Raw genomic sequence first — 18,757 nt, forward strand, 5'->3', positions numbered from 1 at the left:
CCCCCCCCCCCCCCCCCCCTGGGGGTCCACCCCCCCCCCCCCCCCCCCCTGGGGGTTCACCCCCCCCCCCCCCCTGGGGGTTCACCCCTCTCCCCCTGGGGGTTCATGGAGGTACTGCAGTATAAAATAGTAGAATGTTACCTTTCTAATGACGGTGACTATATTCCTCGACTCCTGATATTCAACTCATTACACTTGTTGGAGCTAATTACATTCACTGGAGCACCTGACATAGGTGTTGAACAGCACCGCGAGTACCAGTCACAGTCTATACTGTAGGGCAAGGTGGGGTCTATACTGTAGGGTAGGGTGGGGTCTTTACTGTAGGGTAGGGTGGGGTCTTTACTGTAGGGTAGGGTGGGGTCGTTACTGTAGGGTAGGTTGGGGTCTTTACTGTAGGGTAGGGTGGGGTCGTTACTGTAGAGTAGGGTGGGGTCTTTACTGTAGGGTAGGTTGGGGTCGTTACTGTAGGGCAAGGTGGGGTCGTTACTGTAGAGTAGGGTGGGGTCTTTACTGTAGGGTAGGTTGGGGTCTATACTGTAGGGTAGGTTGGGGTCGTTACTGTAGGGCAAGGTGGGGTCGTTACTGTAGAGTAGGGTGGGGTCTTTACTGTAGGGTAGGTTGGGGTCTATACTGTAGGGTAGGTTGGGGTCTTTACTGTAGGGTAGGGTGGGGTCTTTACTGTAGGGTATGGTGGGGTCTTTACTGTAGGGTAGGGTGGGGTCGTTACTGTAGAGTAGGGTGGGGTCTTTACTGTAGGGTAGGTTGGGGTCTATACTGTAGGGTAGGGTGGGGTCTTTACTGTAGGGTATGGTGGGGTCTTTACTGTAGGGTAGGGTGGGGTCGTTACTGTAGAGTAGGGTGGGGTCTTTACTGTAGGGTAGGTTGGGGTCTATACTGTAGGGTAGGTTGGGGTCTTTACTGTAGGGTAGGGTGGGGTCTTTACTGTAGGGTAGGTTGGGGTCTTTACTGTAGGGTAGGGTGGGGTCTATATTGTAGGGTAGGTTGGGGTCGTTACTGTAGGGTAGGGTGGGGTCTTTACTGTAGGGTAGGTTGGGGTCTTTACTGTAGGGTAGGGTGGGGTCTTTACTGTAGGGTAGGTTGGGGTCTATACTGTAGGGTAGGTTGGGGTCTTTACTGTAGGGTAGGGTGGGGTCTTTACTGTAGGGTAGGTTGGGGTCTTTACTGTAGGGTAGGGTGGGGTCTTTACTGTAGGGTAGGGTGGGGTCGTTACTGTAGAGTAGGGTGGGGTCTTTACTGTAGGGTAGGGTGGGGTCGTTACTGTAGAGTAGGGTGGGGTCTTTACTGTAGGGTAGGGTGGGGTCGTTACTGTAGAGTAGGGTGGGGTCTTTACTGTAGGGTAGGTTGGGGTCTATACTGTAGGGTAGGTTGGGGTCTTTACTGTAGGGTAGGGTGGGGTCTTTACTGTAGGGTATGGTGGGGTCTTTACTGTAGGGTAGGGTGGGGTCGTTACTGTAGAGTAGGGTGGGGTCTTTACTGTAGGGTAGGTTGGGGTCTATACTGTAGGGTAGGGTGGGGTCTTTACTGTAGGGTATGGTGGGGTCTTTACTGTAGGGTAGGGTGGGGTCGTTACTGTAGAGTAGGGTGGGGTCTTTACTGTAGGGTAGGTTGGGGTCTATACTGTAGGGTAGGTTGGGGTCTTTACTGTAGGGTAGGGTGGGGTCTTTACTGTAGGGTAGGTTGGGGTCTTTACTGTAGGGTAGGGTGGGGTCTATATTGTAGGGTAGGTTGGGGTCGTTACTGTAGGGTAGGGTGGGGTCTTTACTGTAGGGTAGGTTGGGGTCTTTACTGTAGGGTAGGGTGGGGTCTTTACTGTAGGGTAGGTTGGGGTCTATACTGTAGGGTAGGTTGGGGTCTTTACTGTAGGGTAGGGTGGGGTCTTTACTGTAGGGTAGGTTGGGGTCTTTACTGTAGGGTAGGGTGGGGTCTTTACTGTAGGGTAGGGTGGGGTCGTTACTGTAGAGTAGGGTGGGGTCTTTACTGTAGGGTAGGGTGGGGTCGTTACTGTAGAGTAGGGTGGGGTCTTTACTGTAGGGTAGGGTGGGGTCGTTACTGTAGAGTAGGGTGGGGTCTTTACTGTAGGGTAGGTTGGGGTCTATACTGTAGGGTAGGTTGGGGTCTTTACTGTAGGGTAGGGTGGGGTCTTTACTGTAGGGTATGGTGGGGTCTTTACTGTAGGGTAGGGTGGGGTCGTTACTGTAGAGTAGGGTGGGGTCTTTACTGTAGGGTAGGTTCGGGTCTATACTGTAGGGTAGGGTGGGGTCTTTACTGTAGGGTATGGTGGGGTCTTTACTGTAGGGTAGGGTGGGGTCGTTACTGTAGAGTAGGGTGGGGTCTTTACTGTAGGGTAGGTTGGGGTCTATACTGTAGGGTAGGTTGGGGTCTTTACTGTAGGGTAGGGTGGGGTCTTTACTGTAGGGTAGGTTGGGGTCTTTACTGTAGGGTAGGGTGGGGTCTATATTGTAGGGTAGGTTGGGGTCGTTACTGTAGGGTAGGGTGGGGTCTTTACTGTAGGGTAGGTTGGGGTCTTTACTGTAGGGTAGGGTGGGGTCTTTACTGTAGGGTAGGTTGGGGTCTATACTGTAGGGTAGGTTGGGGTCTTTACTGTAGGGTAGGGTGGGGTCTTTACTGTAGGGTAGGTTGGGGTCTTTACTGTAGGGTAGGGTGGGGTCTATATTGTAGGGTAGGTTGGGGTCGTTACTGTAGGGTAGGGTGGGGTCTTTACTGTAGGGTAGGTTGGGGTCTTTACTGTAGGGTAGGGTGGGGTCTTTACTGTAGGGTAGGGTGGGGTCTTTACTGTAGGGCAAGGTGGGGTCTTTACTGTAGGGTAGGGTGGGGTCTTTACTGTAGGGTAGGTTGGGGTCGTTACTGTAGGGTAGGGTGGGGTCTTTACTGTAGGGTAGGTTGGGGTCTTTACTGTAGGGTAGGGTGGGGTCTTTACTGTAGGGTAGGGTGGGGTCTTTACTGTAGGGTAGGTTGGGGTCTTTACTGTAGGGTAGGGTGGGGTCTTTACTGTAGGGTAGGTTGGGGTCGTTACTGTAGGGTAGGGTGGGGTCTTTACTGTAGGGTAGGGTGGGGTCTTTACTGTAGGGCAAGGTGGGGTCGTTACTGTAGAGTAGGGTGGGGTCTATACTGTAGGGTAGGGTGGGGTCTTTACTGTAGGGCAAGGTGGGGTCGTTACTGTAGGGTAGGGTGGGGTCTTTACTGTAGGGTAGGTTGGGGTCTTTACTGTAGGGTAGGGTGGGGTCTTTACTGTAGGGCAAGGTGGGGTCGTTACTGTAGGGTAGGTTGGGGTCTTTACTGTAGGGTAGGGTGGGGTCTTTACTGTAGGGCAAGGTGGGGTCGTTACTGTAGAGTAGGGTGGGGTCTATACTGTAGGGTAGGTTGGGGTCTTTACTGTAGGGCAAGGTGGGGTCTTTACTGTAGAGTAGGGTGGGGTCTTTACTGTAGGGCAAGGTGGGGTCGTTACTGTAGGGTAGGTTGGGGTCTTTACTGTAGGGCAAGGTGGGGTATTTACTGTAGAGTAGGGTGGGGTCTTTACTGTAGGGCAAGGTGGGGTCGTTACTGTAGGGTAGGTTGGGGTCTTTACTGTAGGGCAAGGTGGGGTCTTTACTGTAGGGTAGGTTGGGGTCTATACTGTAGGGTAGGTTGGGGTCTTTACTGTAGGGTAGGGTGGGGTCTTTACTGTAGGGTAGGTTGGGGTCTTTACTGTAGGGTAGGGTGGGGTCTATATTGTAGGGTAGGTTGGGGTCTTTACTGTAGGGTAGGGTGGGGTCTTTACTGTAAAATAGGGTGGGGTCTATACTGTAGGGTGGGGTATTTACTGTAGGGTAGGGTGGGGTCTATACTATAGAGTAGGGTGGGGTCTATACTGTAGGGTAGGGTGGGGTCTTTACTGTAAAATAGGGTGGGGTCTATACTGTAGGGTGGGGTATTTACTGTAGGGTAGGGTGGGGTCTATACTATAGAGTAGGGTGGGGTCTATACTGTAATGTAGGGTGGGGTCTATACTGTAGAGTAGGGTAGGGTCTATACTGTAGGGTAGGGTGGGGTCTATACTGTAGGGTAGGGTAGGGTCTATACTGTAGGGTAGGGTGGAGTCTATACTATAGGGTGGGGTGGGGTCTATACTGTAGGGTAGGGTGGGGTCTTTACTGTAGGATAGGATGGGGTCTATACTGTAGGGTAGGGTCAATACTGTAGATTAGGGTGGAGTCTTTATTGTAGAGTAGGGTGGGGTCTATACTGTAGAGTAGGGTGGGGTCTATACTGTAGGGTAGGGTGGAGTCTTTACTGTAGAGTAGGGTGGAGTCTTTACAGTAGGGTATGGTGGGGTCTATACTGTAGGGTAGGATGGGGTCTTTAGGGTAGGGTGGGGTCTATATTGTAGGGTAGGGTGGGGTCTATATTGTAGGGTAGGTTGGGGTCTATAGTGTAGGGTAGGTTGGGGTCTTTACTGTAGGGTAGGTTGGGGTCTTTATTGTAGGGTAGGGTGGGGTATTTACTGTAGGGTATGGTGGGGTCTATACTGTAGTGTAGGATGGGGTCTATACTGTAGTGTAGGATGGGGTCTATACTGTAGTGTAGGATGGGGTCTTTACTGTAGGGTAGGGTGGGGTCTTTACTGTAGGGTAGGGTGGGGTCTTTACTGTAGGGTAGGGTGGGGTCTTTACTGTAGGGTAGGATGGGGTCTTTACTGTAGGGTAGGGTGGGGTCTTTACTGTAGGGTAGGATGGGGTCTTTACTGTAGGGTAGGGTGGGGTCTTTACTGTAGGGTAGGATGGGGTCTTTACTGTAGGGTAGGATGGGGTCTATACTGTAGGGTAGGATGGGGTCTTTACTGTAGGGTAGGGTGGGGTCTCTTTTTGACTCTGATGGTATGAAAGTAAACAACATAATGGCACTTTGAATTGAGGAAATGTATGTGCTGTGATGATGTCATAGCAGCTGTCTGTGATGATGTCATAGCAGCTGTCTGTGACGGTTCTCCCCAAGCTGTCCTGGTGGGTGTTTAGAAGACGCAGAGGAATCTAAGATAACAGGCTGAATGGTGTATTTCCAGTGTTAGGCGGGCACTGTGTCAAATACAACTGGGTCGTTCCACGGAAAGAGTGCCTTTTCGGCCCCTTGGATATATGAAGTAGAGAATTTGTGCACCAATATTGAAAAGCCTCTCATATTAAATGAAGTTTCCTTTAATATATTTAATAAAATCAGAATTTTCGACATGTCCCTCCGTCAACCCTGTGTCACTTTTAGAAAGATTTTAACCAGTTTAATCCCCCAAATTCCCCAAGTTTCAACATCGTTACTTTGACAAAGTAATTTCTGAAAATTATTATTATGTGATATAGTGATTCATTTACATATGTCCCTAATGTTTAAGCCTGTGGCGGGAACAGAACTCTCGTTTTAATAATGCTGAAACGATTCATTTTTAAATATTATTTTTTTTTTTGGGGGGGGAAACTTTGAACATCTAATAGTCAAATCACAGAGTAAAAGCCGGTTGGACTGTTTCTGGTCATCTTCTGGTGTTTTGTGGTGGGAAACCGAGCAGGTCCAGCAGAACACCCTGTTACCCATACATGTCCCTCCCTGTTGCACACAACACACGTCCATTCCCCCATGTCACACGGGGATTCATGGCTGATTTAAGAAGAAATCGTCAACCCTGTCACGCACAACCCTGATACTTTATTTGGCACGGAATAGGCACTTACTATAGTAGTGTTTTATTTATTTAACCTCTTGAGACGGGAAAATGTGTTTTTCATGACAGGATGTGAAAACGAGGTCAAATCAAATGTTTCCTTTGACCAAGTGACACTTCTCAAAAGGCACCATAAGGGTGGACCGACCCACCTGTCCATCACCATCTCGGATTGATTCCTCATATTATCTGGACTATCCTTAGCAACATATCTTCCCCCCAAAAAAACAAATCAGTAAACCGCAACTTCTTCCTCTATATGAGTACAGCGTTCCAATGCAGGGTATATATATTTTTTTTATAAAGATGGCTTTTTTGAGCGAGCATTTCTTGGTGATTTACTCAGAGGCCCCTCCCAGAACAGTAATATCTTTCTTCACTCATGTTTCTGCAGAGTCACATGTCTGTTGTGTTGCTGTGTGTGAATCTGGTAATAATCGTGTGCAGGGGGACAAAAATAAACATCACATTATTTATCATTTCATTTCTCTACACATAATAAATATATCATCACATATATTAATATATATGTATAATAATAGATTTGCCTTTACATTACTCTTTACCTCTTAGGTTTATACACATATTTATGTACAGTTCTTTGTATTTACACTATAGGGTCGAAGATCACAGAGCCTGAAATACCTAGCCTGGACGACAGAGTCTGGACTACAGAGTCTGGACTACAGAGCCTGGACGACAGAGCCTGGCCTACAGAGCCTGAACTACAGAGTCTGAACTACAGAGTCTGGACTACAGAGCCTGGACGACAGAGCCTGGACTACAGAGCCTGGACGACAGAGCCTGGCCTACAGAGCCTGGCCTACAGAGTCTGAACTACAGAGTCTGAACTACAGAGTCTGAACTACAGAGTCTGGACGACAGAGCCTGGCCTACAGAGTCTGAACTACAGAGTCTGAACTACAGAGTCTGGACTACAGAGCCTGGACTACAGAGTCTGAACTACAGAGCCTGAACTACAGAGCCTGGACTACAGAGCCTGGACTACAGAGCCTGGACTACAGAGTCTGAACTACAGAGCCTGGACTACAGAGCCTGAACTACAGAGCCTGGACTACAGAGCCTGGACTACAGAGCCTGAACTACAGAGCCTGAACTACAGAGCCTGGACTACAGAGTCTGGACCACATAGTCTGAACTACAGAGCCTGAACTACAGAGCCTGATACAGAGTCTGAACTACAGAGCCTGGACTACAGAGTCTGAACTACAGAGCCTGGACTACAGAGCCTGGACTACAGAGCCTGGACTACAGAGCCTGAACTACAGAGCCTGGACTACAGAGCCTGATACAGAGCCTGGACTACAGAGCCTGGACTACAGAGTCTGAACTACAGAGCCTGAACAACAGAGCCTGGACTACAGAGCCTGAACTACAGAGCCTGAACTACAGAGCCTGATACAGAGCCTGGACTACAGAGCCTGGACTACAGAGCCTGAACTACAGAGCCTGATACAGAGCCTGGACTACAGAGCCTGGACTACAGAGCCTGGACTACAGAGCCTGAACTACAGAGCCTGGACTACAGAGCCTGAACTACAGAGCCTGGACTACAGAGTCTGAACTACAGAGCCTGAACTACAGAGCCTGGACTACAGAGCCTGATACAGAGTCTGGACTACAGAGCCTGGACTACAGAGCCTGGACTACAGAGCCTGGACTACAGAGCCTGATACAGAGTCTGAACTACAGAGCCTGGACTACAGAGCCTGATACAGAGCCTGGACTACAGAGCCTGGACTACAGAGTCTGGACGACAGAGCCTGAACTACAGAGCCTGAACTACAGAGCCTGAACTACAAAGCCTGGACTACAGAGCCTGGACTATAGAGCCTGATACAGAGTCTGGACTACAGAGCCTGAACTACAAAGCCTGGACTACAGAGTCTGGACTACAGAGCCTGGACTACAGAGCCTGGACTACAGAGCCTGGACTACAGAGTCTGAACTACAGAGCCTGGACTACAGAGCCTGAACTACAGAGCCTGAACTATAGAGCCTGGCCTACAGAGCCTGAACTACAGAGCCTTGAGTTAAGAGAGAAACATCTTTAGAACCTGAAGCAGTCTTTGGAACCTTTGGATCTGATTGGTTGTTTGACTGATTGATCTGACTGATTGGTTGTTTTATGAGCAGTTTTGAGGAGGAGCATGGTCCTCTCAGACTGCCCCTTCTGTATCAAGCTCTAATACCCTTTTCACACTATCTTGCAAACCCAAACAGTATTGTGCTGGCTTGGATATTGTCCTTTTAAAAGGTTCTTTCCAGCATGGATCCAGCAGCTTTAGTAGAGGTGTAACCAGGCCAAACAATACAGCTTGGTTCTGCTCAGCACAGAAGTGTGAAAAAGGTGTGATGTCACTCCTCAGTCTGAAAGGTGTGATGTCACTCCCCAGTCTGAAAGGTGTGATGTCACTCCCCAGTCTGAAAGGTGTGATGTCACTCCCCAGTCTGAAAGGTGTGATGTCTCTCCTCAGTCTGAAAGGTGTGATGTCTCTCCTCAGTCTGAAAGGTGTGATGCCTCCCCCCAGTCTGAAAGGTGTGATGTCACTCCCCAGTCTGAAAGATATGATGTCACTCACAAGTCTAAAATGTGTGATGTCACTCCCCAGTCTGAAAGTGTCACGCCCTGATCTGTTTCACCTGTCCTTGTGATTGTCTCCACCCCCTCCTGGTGTCGCTGATTTTCCTGGTGTATTTATCCCTGTGTTCCCTGTCTCTCTGTACCAGTGTATTTATCCCTGTGTTTCCTGTCTCTCTGTACCAGTGTATTTATCCCTGTGTTTCCTGTCTCTCTGTACCAGTGTATTTATCCCTGTGTTTCCTGTCTCTCTGTGCCAGTTCGTCTTGTATGTTATTTTCAAGTCAACCAGCGTTTTTCCTGTTCTCCTGCTTTTTGCTATTCTCCTTTTTCTAGTCCTCCTGGTTTTGACCCTTGCCTGTTTCTGGACTCTGTACCCGCCTGCCTGACCATTCTGCCTGCCTTGACCACGAGCTGCCACTCTGTACCTCCTGGACTCAGAACTGGTTTTGACCTTTTTGCCTGTCCATGACCATTCTCTTACCTACTTCCTTTTGGATTAATAAACATTGTAAGACTCAAACCATCTGCCTCCTGTGTCTGCATCTGGGTCTCGCCTTGTGTCATGATAGAAAGGTATGATATCAGTCGTCAGTCTGAAAGGTATGATGTCAGTTGTCAGTCTCTAAGGTGTGATATCTCTCCCCAGTCTGAAAGGTGTGATGCCTCCCCCCCAGTCTGAAAGGTATGATATCACTCCCCAGTCTGAAAGATGTGATGTCACTCCTTAGTCTGACGATACAGTTTGATAGTTGAAACCCCCTTCTGAGAACAGCAACAATGCACTATGTTCTATTCCATAGACATTCTAATACTGTGCTGGTGAAAATATGTGCATGAATTCATCTTTAACCCTGTACAAATAAATTATTGCTACTTACAAAGCAATCCTACAGATGTCTCCTAACTGTGTATCAGTGCAGATATGTGTACATGGGGGAGAAGTGGGAAGAATAGGGACTGGGGACAGGGGTGACACAGACATCAGGGTTGGGGTCCATTCCATTTCAATTCATTCATTCAGAAAGTAAACAGTTTACTTCCTAAATTGACTGAATTGAAATGGAATGGATCCAAACCCTCCGCAGAATAGGGTTAGTTATGCATTTCATACTGCATTATTCAATAGACTCTGTTCATCGTCATCTCTATAGTGTGCAGAAAACTAAGACTAATAACTCTCTTATCATATTACCCTGTTAGGAATACAGTACACTACACACCATGACCCTGAAGACCCACTAACCACACATCTACCCAACCAATCAGACCCACTTTACCCACACATCTACCCAACCAATCAGACCCACTAACCACACATCTACCCAACCAATCAGACCCACTAACCACACATCTACCCAACCAATCAGACCCACTAACCACACATCTACCCAACCAATCAGACCCACTTTACCCACACATCTACCCAACCAATCAGACCCACTTTACCCACACATCTACCCAACCAATCAGACCCACTAACCACACATCTACCCAACCAATCAGACCCACTTTACCCACACATCTACCCAACCAATCAGACCCACTAACCACACATCTACCCAACCAATCAGACCCACTTTACCCACACATCTACCGAACCAATCAGACCCACACATCTACCCAACCAATCAGACCCACTAACCACACATCTACCCAACCAGTCAGACCCACTTTACCCAACTAATCAGACCCACTTTACCCACACATCTACCCAACCAATCAGACCCACTAACCACACATCTACCCAACCAATCAGATCCACTAACCACACATCTACCCAACCAGTCAGGTTAAGAGTTTCTTTCCTTTAGGGTCAGGCCAAACTATTTGTGAGTATGCGATGCATGTATTGCAATTTAAGTGCAGGCTTTTCATATAAGGCAAAAAAAATACTTAAAAAGTCACAAAAAATACTGATCACTGTTTCAAAGAGAGGAAAAAACTGTAGTATCCACAAAGCAAAAATATAATACTGAACATGGCATTTAATACTCCTCCATATAATCCATATGTCTTCTTCCTTCCAAAGGCAACTGGTCCTCCTCTATATGGCATGTGGTGTGTTATTGTTTGCTCACATTGAGTTTACATTACTATTTGCGTAGTATTTCTAAGAGATGAGTTTTGCTTGCAGCCTGCAGGTATAGCATAATGTGAGGGAGGGGGGTTCAGTCCTGGAGTTCCAGGTCAGAGGTCAAGGTTCAGTCCTGGAGTTCCAGGTCAGAGGTCATGGTTCAGACCTGGAGTTTCAGGTCAGAGGTCATGGTTCAGACCTGGAGTTTCAGGTCAGAGGTCAAGGTTCAGTCCTGGAGTTCCAGGTCAAAGGTCAGGTGAGCATTGTGGTGTATAAGAAGAAGCTTTGTTTGTTCGTTTTGTCTGGGAGCGTCGTGGCAGTGCGGTGTGAGCGAGCGAGCATTACAGTCTCTAACAGTATGTACAGCTAGCTGGATGTAGGAGCGCCACGGTGCCAGCCTCGGGCAAGCTCTGATGATGTCACATCATAGCGCTGTCTCAGAGTAACGATGTCATAAGGTGGTGTCCTGGGGTTCGTCGTCCTCAGGCACGGCGTAGGGGTCGTGGTCGGGGTTATCGTCTCTCCGCGGGGGAGGAGAGTGTGTCACCGCTCCGTAGCGCCTGCAGGGGGCAGCACCGCTGAACTCGTCGATGAGGCTGTCCAGGTTCACATTGATGGAGGGGATTTCATAATTGAAGTAATCTAATGATGGCATGGTTAGCGGGTTGGCATGGCGACAGAGGTGGGATGTGATTATTATGGTGTGGTGGTGGTGAAGAGAAGCATGAAGAGGAGGAGGAGGAGGTGATGATGGTGTGTAAAAAAAGGAATAAAGCAGAAAGGAAATTTAGTTTTTTGAGTCAGAAAAAACTGTTGTTGTTGTTTGAAGAAAGCAGCAGCAGGTAAGTATGTTGGTCTCTGACACATTCTACACAGGGAGGGAGTCATACTGTGTTACTGGGCTAGTAGGTATAACACCAGAGACCTCTGGAGAAGCTAGGTCTATAACAGGGAGGTAGTCATACTGTGTTACTGGGCTAGTAGGTATAACATGACCTCTGGAGGGAAAGCAGTGAAACAGACGGAGCAGGAGGCGATGCTGTCAGAGGGAGGGCAGTGAAACAGATGGGTCTGTCTTGAAGCCATGGGTCTGGGATGGAGGTCACCTGGGGGTTACCTGTGGAGCCCACACGCCTGTCCTGTAGCAGGGGCGACGTTTGTTGCCATGGGGATGGTAAAAAGGGCCGAAGCGTTAAAGATGGACCTTCGGGGGAACCGACGGCGTCTGCAATGGTGAGCGCTGCAGTGTACGTGATGCGCTCTAGGAAGTCCATAAGCCATGCATACAGTACGTACAGTCTGAACAACAGCATGCCGACTAAAGTAACATCAACAGAATGGGGTAGCTAGCTAGCGTTAGCATGGCTGATACTGTAACACCAACAGAATTGGGCAGCTAGCGTTAGCATGGCTGATATTGTAAACCCACTGATGGGGCAGCTAGCTACTGTTAGCATGGCTGATACTGTAACACCAACAGAATTGGGCAGCTAGCTAGCGTTAGCATGGCTGATATTGTAAACCCACTGATGGGGCAGCTAGCTACTGTTAGCATGGCTGATACTGTAACACCAACAGAATTGGGCAGATAGCTAGTGTTAGCATGGCTGATACTGTAACACCAACAGAATTGGGCAGCTAGCTAGCGTTAGCATGGCTGGCTGATAGCTAGCTGTTTAGCTAACAGGTACAAGATGTATGCATGAAGCAGGCTGCAGGAGAACCCAGAGGCAGCCACAGCACCAGGCCAGGCGGGGCGAGGCGGGCGGAGCGGTGAGAGATGGAGCGTAGTACGGTAACGGTACTGGCGGGCGAGGTCAAATCTGGCTTACCCTAAACGGCCCCCTCACACTTAGCCCACACCACACTGACTCCCCTGGCCTCACACGGCTGGTACACAACATAGTAGCAGGTAGAGCAGAGCAGGGGAACAAGAGAATCATGAATAGAACACAGGGACACAGAGAGAATGACTGGTATTGATACTGACAGGTAGAACAGAGAACCTCATAGAATATTAGAATTAGATTTCTATGGAACACCTCAGATCATAATTATGACATCAGACAAGAAGTAGGCCTATCTGAGTGACCACTTCTTCAATAAGCCTGGTTGCCAGTCTGTTTCTGCTCTCTTGCCAACCCCTTGTGGAATTGCTTGCCAATGTGCAATGGGGTTGGTAAGAGCACAAACAGGTCTGGGACCAGCCTAGAATGAGCCATGTTTGTCCTGAGAGAGTAAGCATAGAATTAGAATGACTAGAATAGACATTCCCCTTTCCAGTCAACATTCCATGATGAGTGGAACAATGTTGGCTATATTCATGAATCCACGTTGCGTCACAACATCGTTATGAAGATTCTCTTGAGCCCTGGTGCCCTACTGAAGGTCAATGCATTGTCAATGGGCACTGATGAAGATCTAGCCTAAAGTGCATTACACTGGGCTTGGGAAACCCAATGATATTTCAAAAGGAGACAAGCTATTAGTAAGAAAACCTTTTCTTATCACTGTGATGAAGCCAGATTGACCTTAGATGCAATATAACTTTACCTAGCTGGCTGAGATTGAGGGACAGTCCTGGGTTTTTGCTAGCTAACGTTAGCATTGCTAGACATTTCTGACTAACTCTGATAGCTAATCTCTCTAAAGTGAATTTGACGACATCCTAATGATGGCAAACTCGTTTCCTACTAATTATTTGCTGACTTTAGCAATATCGTCGTATTTCCAGGCCACTATAGCGTCATCTATAGTGTAATTCCAGGCCACTATAGTGTAATCTATAGTGTAATTCCAGGCCACTATAGTGTAATCTATAGTGTAATTCCAGGCCACTATGGTGTAATCTATAGTGTAATTTAGACTAAACAGTCATTAGCCTCCATTCAGAATGACTGGGCATCACTGGACTTTCAGGCACCACAATGGCTGAGGCGTTCATAACAACGCACGACGCCACCAAATGACGGTGAATACACTGTCAAATTGCCATGGTATGAGGGGGATTGTTCTGTTCTAGTCATTCTATTTCTATGCGTGTAAGCCTGGGACCTACCTAGCTCTGGCGTACTGTATGAGGGATAAACAGAGAGGAAGCACATGATGAATCTAATGGAAACTTCCATACAAGCAGGACATCGCTATGCTTCCCTGATGTTTCCTCACAATACTTAGAAACATCAGCACATAACACAAGCAATGGATACATAGTGTAGTTTTCTCTCTACAATGTACAACAAAATGTTAATATTTACAAGATATTGTTCTTCTCGGGACGACTGCGCTCTGTCTGTCTAAATAAAGGCCACCGTTATTCAACAACACATTATTTTATAGAACGGGTGAGTCAGTAGTGATAGGATGCTGATTTCCCTAGTCCTACTAGCTACACCTGTCCACCGTCTCCATTGGACAGCGCCACAGCCAGTCTGAGAGCCGGGCGCTTCTGCATCGTCCCTGACCCCACCTGCGGTGGTAGCGGTGGTGTCGTTGCCGTGGTTACGTGATCATCATGCTGTTTACCTGTGGACATGCTCTCCCCGGGCGACAGTCCGTCCAGGATGCCCTGCTCCAGGGGCCCAGGGCCAACAGGGGTGGCCCCCGGCTGAGGAACGGTGGGCGGCTGAGGAGGGGGCAGGCTGGGCCTCTGCCGGGGCTTAGGGGTGGGCCGAGACTTGCCCAGCGTGCCGGTCAGAGAAGGGGGGGAGGACAGGGACCCCAGGGACCCTAGGGAACCACAGAGAGGGGTCTGACCAGGGGAGGAGGCCCCTAGTCCTCCAGGGGCCTGTGGGGGACCGGCCAGTCCATAGGGCGAGGGGGTGCTCGGAGGGGTGGGGGACAGGCTGACCGGCGACGGCTGACCTGTGGACTGGTCCGAAATCCCACCAGAACCTGACTGGCCATACCCAGCTGGAACCTTTGGAGGGATAGGGGCCGGCTTCTTAGAGCCTGGAGACAGAAAAGAAGAGAGTTAACATGAACATGAATATCTAAAGTATATTAACACATCTAAAACTAAGCCTCTCTTTATTCCAGGGGTTGGAACCGGTTCAGGGAAAAGAACCGAAAACCGGAAAATAAAGAAATTATTTGAGGAACAGAACCCGAACCAAAAACAAAAGTGATCTATACTGTTCCGGAACAGAACCATTATTTTAAAAACATGAGGAACCGGTTAATAATGTTATTTTACGTTCCGGGCATTTTTTTTCTACTCCCACAAAAATCGCAACAAAGCGCCTATGCAAAGCCCTCACTCTGTCACTCAGAAACCTATTCCAGCGTCTGCCTGCCAGCTGGAAATCCTTTCCAGTGGGTGGGGCTGTATGTAGGTTACCTGCCCCTCCCCTCTGAAGCAGGTACTGTAGCCTACTGACAATGTTACAAGCATGATTCAGAATTGGAGAAGAATGGATTGACTTTTCAACGTTGGTTAAGGATACTATTGTTACCGTGTTTCACATTGGATTTATTAACCATAAGAAGGTAAGACGTGTTCTTAAATCTAGTGCTGCTCTGCACACACAAGCTTGTTAGCTAGCTTGCTACGTTCCTCCATAGAAGGCTCTCCTCTGTAGGCATCATTTATTTGAGCCTAATTCAGATAATGCATGTCATAACAAGATGGCCAGCGCTTCAAAGCAAGCTTCCTCCATCATCTCTCACTCTCTCCTCACCCTCAACATTTCAGTTGCATCTTGTGCCCTACGCTGTGACTGGCACAGTGTGTGTGTGTGTTTCTCTTTCATTATGATTAAACCATGCTGTTACGGCAAAATACAATTTGCTCTTAACTATTTTCCGATTCAGATTAAATTGCTTACTCGCTCCGCAGCAAGCTTCTCTATCCGCACTGATTGGTGAAGTAATTTAATGTCGAGCTAAATGTATAAAGGAACAGAAAGGAACGATATAAACTGGTACTTTTGTCTGGTTCGAACCAGTTGAGAACTTTATTTTGTTGGTCAGAACAATGGAACGTAACAACAACAAAAAATCTGTATTTAACCTTTATTTAGCAAGTCAAGTCAGTTAAGAACAAATTCTTATTTTCAATGACGGCCTAGTTATCTGCCTGTTCAGGCGCAGAACGACACATTTGTACCTTGTCAGCTCGGGGGTTTGAACCTAGTCCAACGCTCTAACCACTAGGCTACCCTGCCGCACCTCTAACCACTAGGCTACTCTGCCGCACCTCAAACCACTAGGCTACCCTGCCGCACCTCTAACCACTAGGCTACCCTGCCGCACCTCTAACCACTAGGCTACCCTGCCGCCTCTACACTCTAACCACTAGGCTACCCTGCCGCACCTCTAACCACTAGGCTACCCTGCCGCCTCTACACTCTAACCACTAGGCTACCCTGCCGCACCTCTAACCACTAGGCTACCCTGCCGCACCTCTAACCACTAGGCTACCCTGCCGCACCTCTAACCACTAGGCTACCCTGCCGCCTCTACACTCTAACCACTAGGCTACCCTGCCGCACCTCTAACCACTAGGCTACCCTGCCGCCTCTACACTCTAACCACTAGGCTACCCTGCCGCACCTCTACCCACTAGGCTACCCTGCTGCACCTCTAACCACTAGGCTACCCTGCCGCACCTCTAACCACTAGGCTACCCTGCCGCACCTCTAACCACTAGGCTACCCTGCCGCACCTCTAACCACTAGGCTACCCTGCCGCACCTCTAACCACTAGGCTACCCTGCCGCCTCTACACTCTAACCACTAGGCTACCCTGCCGCCTCTACACTCTAACCACTAGGCTACCCTGCCGCACCTCTAACCACTAGGCTACCCTGCCGCCCCAAATGATTCAGTTCAGGACAAAAACAATTGGAAAAATAATTTTGGTTCCAACCCCAGTTTTATACAGTAAAACAAATGAATATAAACATTTTGATAACCAACAAATTAGATTAGACATGTATAATACATGAAGTGTCTGTTTTCTGGACCATGTTGAATGGAGAATCTACATGGAACGTGTTTAGGACTTAATCCAGCAACAGGTTTACTATGAATCCTTCTAGAACCCGCTCAAAGTCAAACATTTGCTGTCTAGGTAAAACAACAAGAATCCAAAAGATATGGATCCGACTGTGACGTTGAACCGCTGACCTTTGCGCATGGTGTGTGGGCTGTGTTCTGTGGAGTGGGGCGACTGGCTGCAGCTCTGCTGGCCAACACCAGGGGGCACCGTCGGACCTGCCACCTGCACCCCCTTGTGACCAATCACTGGAGAGCTCTCCTTACTCCTCAGTGTACTGGTGAAGGAGAGAGGATGTTAGGCTGTTGTCACTGTCCACTTATAGATAGATGCATGTCAAACTACATCGCAACATCATCGCTACAGAAAATGTCCTTCTTCTTCATTTATTTGACCATTATTTTAACAGGGTCCACTGAGAATTAGGTCTCTTTTATAAGGGAGCCCTTCTTAATTGTCATCATCATCATCATCAAATAACCTTAATCAATGTCAGTGGACTCCAACCTACTACATAGTATCTGGGTCTGTTGTGTTGCGCCAACCTACTACATACAGTGCCTTGCGAAAGTATTCGGCCCCGTTGAACTTTGCGACCTTTTGCCACATTTCAGGCTTCAAACATAAAGATATAAAACTGTATTTTTTTTGTGAAGAATCAACAACAAGTGGGACTCAATCATGAAGTGGAACGACATTTATTGGATATTTCAAACTTTTTTTAACAAATCAAAAACTGAAAAATTGGGCGTGCAAAATTATTCAGCCCCCTTAAGTTAATACTTTGTAGCGCCACCTTTTGCTGCGAATACAGCTGTAAGTCGCTTGGGGTATGTCTCTATCAGTTTTGCACATCGAGAGACTGACATTTTTTCCCATTTCTCCTTGCAAAACAGCTCAAGCTCAGTGAGGTTGGATGGAGTTCTTTCCACAGATTCTCGATTGGATTCAGGTCTGGACTTTGACTTGGCCATTCTAACACCTGGATATGTTTATTTTTGAACCATTCCATTGTAGATTTTGCTTTATGTTTTGGATCATTGTCTTGTTGGAAGACAAATCTCCGTCCCAGTCTCAGGTCTTTTGCAGACTCCATCAGGTTTTCTTACAGAATGGTCCTGTATTTGGCTCCATCCATCTTCCCATCAATTTTAACCATCTTCCCTGTCCCTGCTGAAGAAAAGCAGGCCCAAACCATGATGCTGCCACCACCATGTTTGACAGTGGGGATGGTGTGTTCAGCTGTGTAGCTTTTACGCCAAACATAACGTTTTGCATTGTTGCCAAAAAGTTCCATTTTGGTTTCATCTGACCAGAGCACCGTCTTCCACGTGTTTGGTGTGTCCCCCAGGTGGCTTGTGGCAAACTTTAAACGACACTTTTTATGGGTATCTTTAAGAAATGGCTTTCTTGCCACTCTTCCATAAAGGCCAGATTTGTGCAATATAAGACTGATTGTTGTCCTATGGACAGAGTCTCCCACCTCAGCTGTAGATCTCTGCAGTTCATCCAGCGTGATCATGGGCCTCTTGGCTGCATCTCTGATCAGTCTTCTCCTTGTATCAGCTGAAAGTTTAGAGGGACGGCCAGGTCTTGGTAGATTTGCAGTGGTCTGATACTCCTTCCATTTCAATATTATCGCTTGCACAGTGCTCCTTGGGATGTTTAAAGCTTGGGAAATATTTTTGTATCCAAATCCGGCTTTAAACTTCTTCACAACAGTATCTCGGACCTGCCTGGTGTGTTCCTTGTTCTTCATGATGCTCTCTGCGCTTTTAACAGACCTCTGAGACTATCACAGTGTAGGTGCATTTATACGGAGACTTGATTACACACAGGTGGATTGTATTTATCATTAGTCATTTAGGTCAACATTGGATCATTCAGAGATCCTCACTGAACTTCTGGAGAGAGTTTGCTGCACTGAAAGTAAAGGGGCTGAATAATTTTGCACGCCCAATTTTTCAGTTTTTGATTTGTTAAAAAAGTTTGAAATATCCAATAAATGTCGTTCCACTTCATGATTGAGTCCCACTTGTTGTTGATTCTTCACAAAAAAATACAGTTTTATATCTTTATGTTTGAAGCCTGAAATGTGGCAAAAGGTCGCAAAGTTCAAGGGGGCCGAATACTTTCGCAAGGCACTGTAGTATCTGGGTCTGTTGTGTTGCTGTAGTATCTGACTGATAATAATAATAATAGCTCCCATCACACCAGGCCTTCAACACCTATATAGGGGTCACTAGACAGTGTGTACTTCAGAGGGTATAGGGGTCACTAGACAGTGTGTACTTCAGAGGGTATAGGGGTCACTAGACAGTGTGTACTTCAGAGGGTATAGGGGTCA

General features: G+C 47.8%; 1 protein-coding gene across 5 annotated transcripts in view; it reads right to left on the bottom strand.

Annotated features, from left to right (window-relative positions):
- Nucleotides 1-10,262: 10,262 nt before the first annotated feature.
- The window catches only part of LOC110487104 (rho GTPase-activating protein 44), a 97,922-nt gene continuing 89,427 nt past the window's right edge, over nt 10,263-18,757 (bottom strand). For all 5 annotated transcript variants that reach the window (XM_036973786.1, XM_036973788.1, XM_036973785.1 and 2 more), the window contains 3 exons: nt 16,542-16,687; nt 13,939-14,364; nt 10,263-11,055 (listed from right to left, as the gene is read on the bottom strand). In XM_036973786.1, coding sequence (XP_036829681.1) covers nt 10,865-11,055; nt 13,939-14,364; nt 16,542-16,687 — 763 coding nt within the window. In that variant the 3' untranslated portion in view covers nt 10,263-10,864. The remainder of the gene's footprint in view (nt 11,056-13,938; nt 14,365-16,541; nt 16,688-18,757) is intronic.

This window comes from Oncorhynchus mykiss, unplaced genomic scaffold (assembly GCF_013265735.2).
Source record: "Oncorhynchus mykiss isolate Arlee unplaced genomic scaffold, USDA_OmykA_1.1 un_scaffold_317, whole genome shotgun sequence".
Lineage (NCBI taxonomy): Eukaryota > Metazoa > Chordata > Actinopteri > Salmoniformes > Salmonidae > Oncorhynchus > Oncorhynchus mykiss.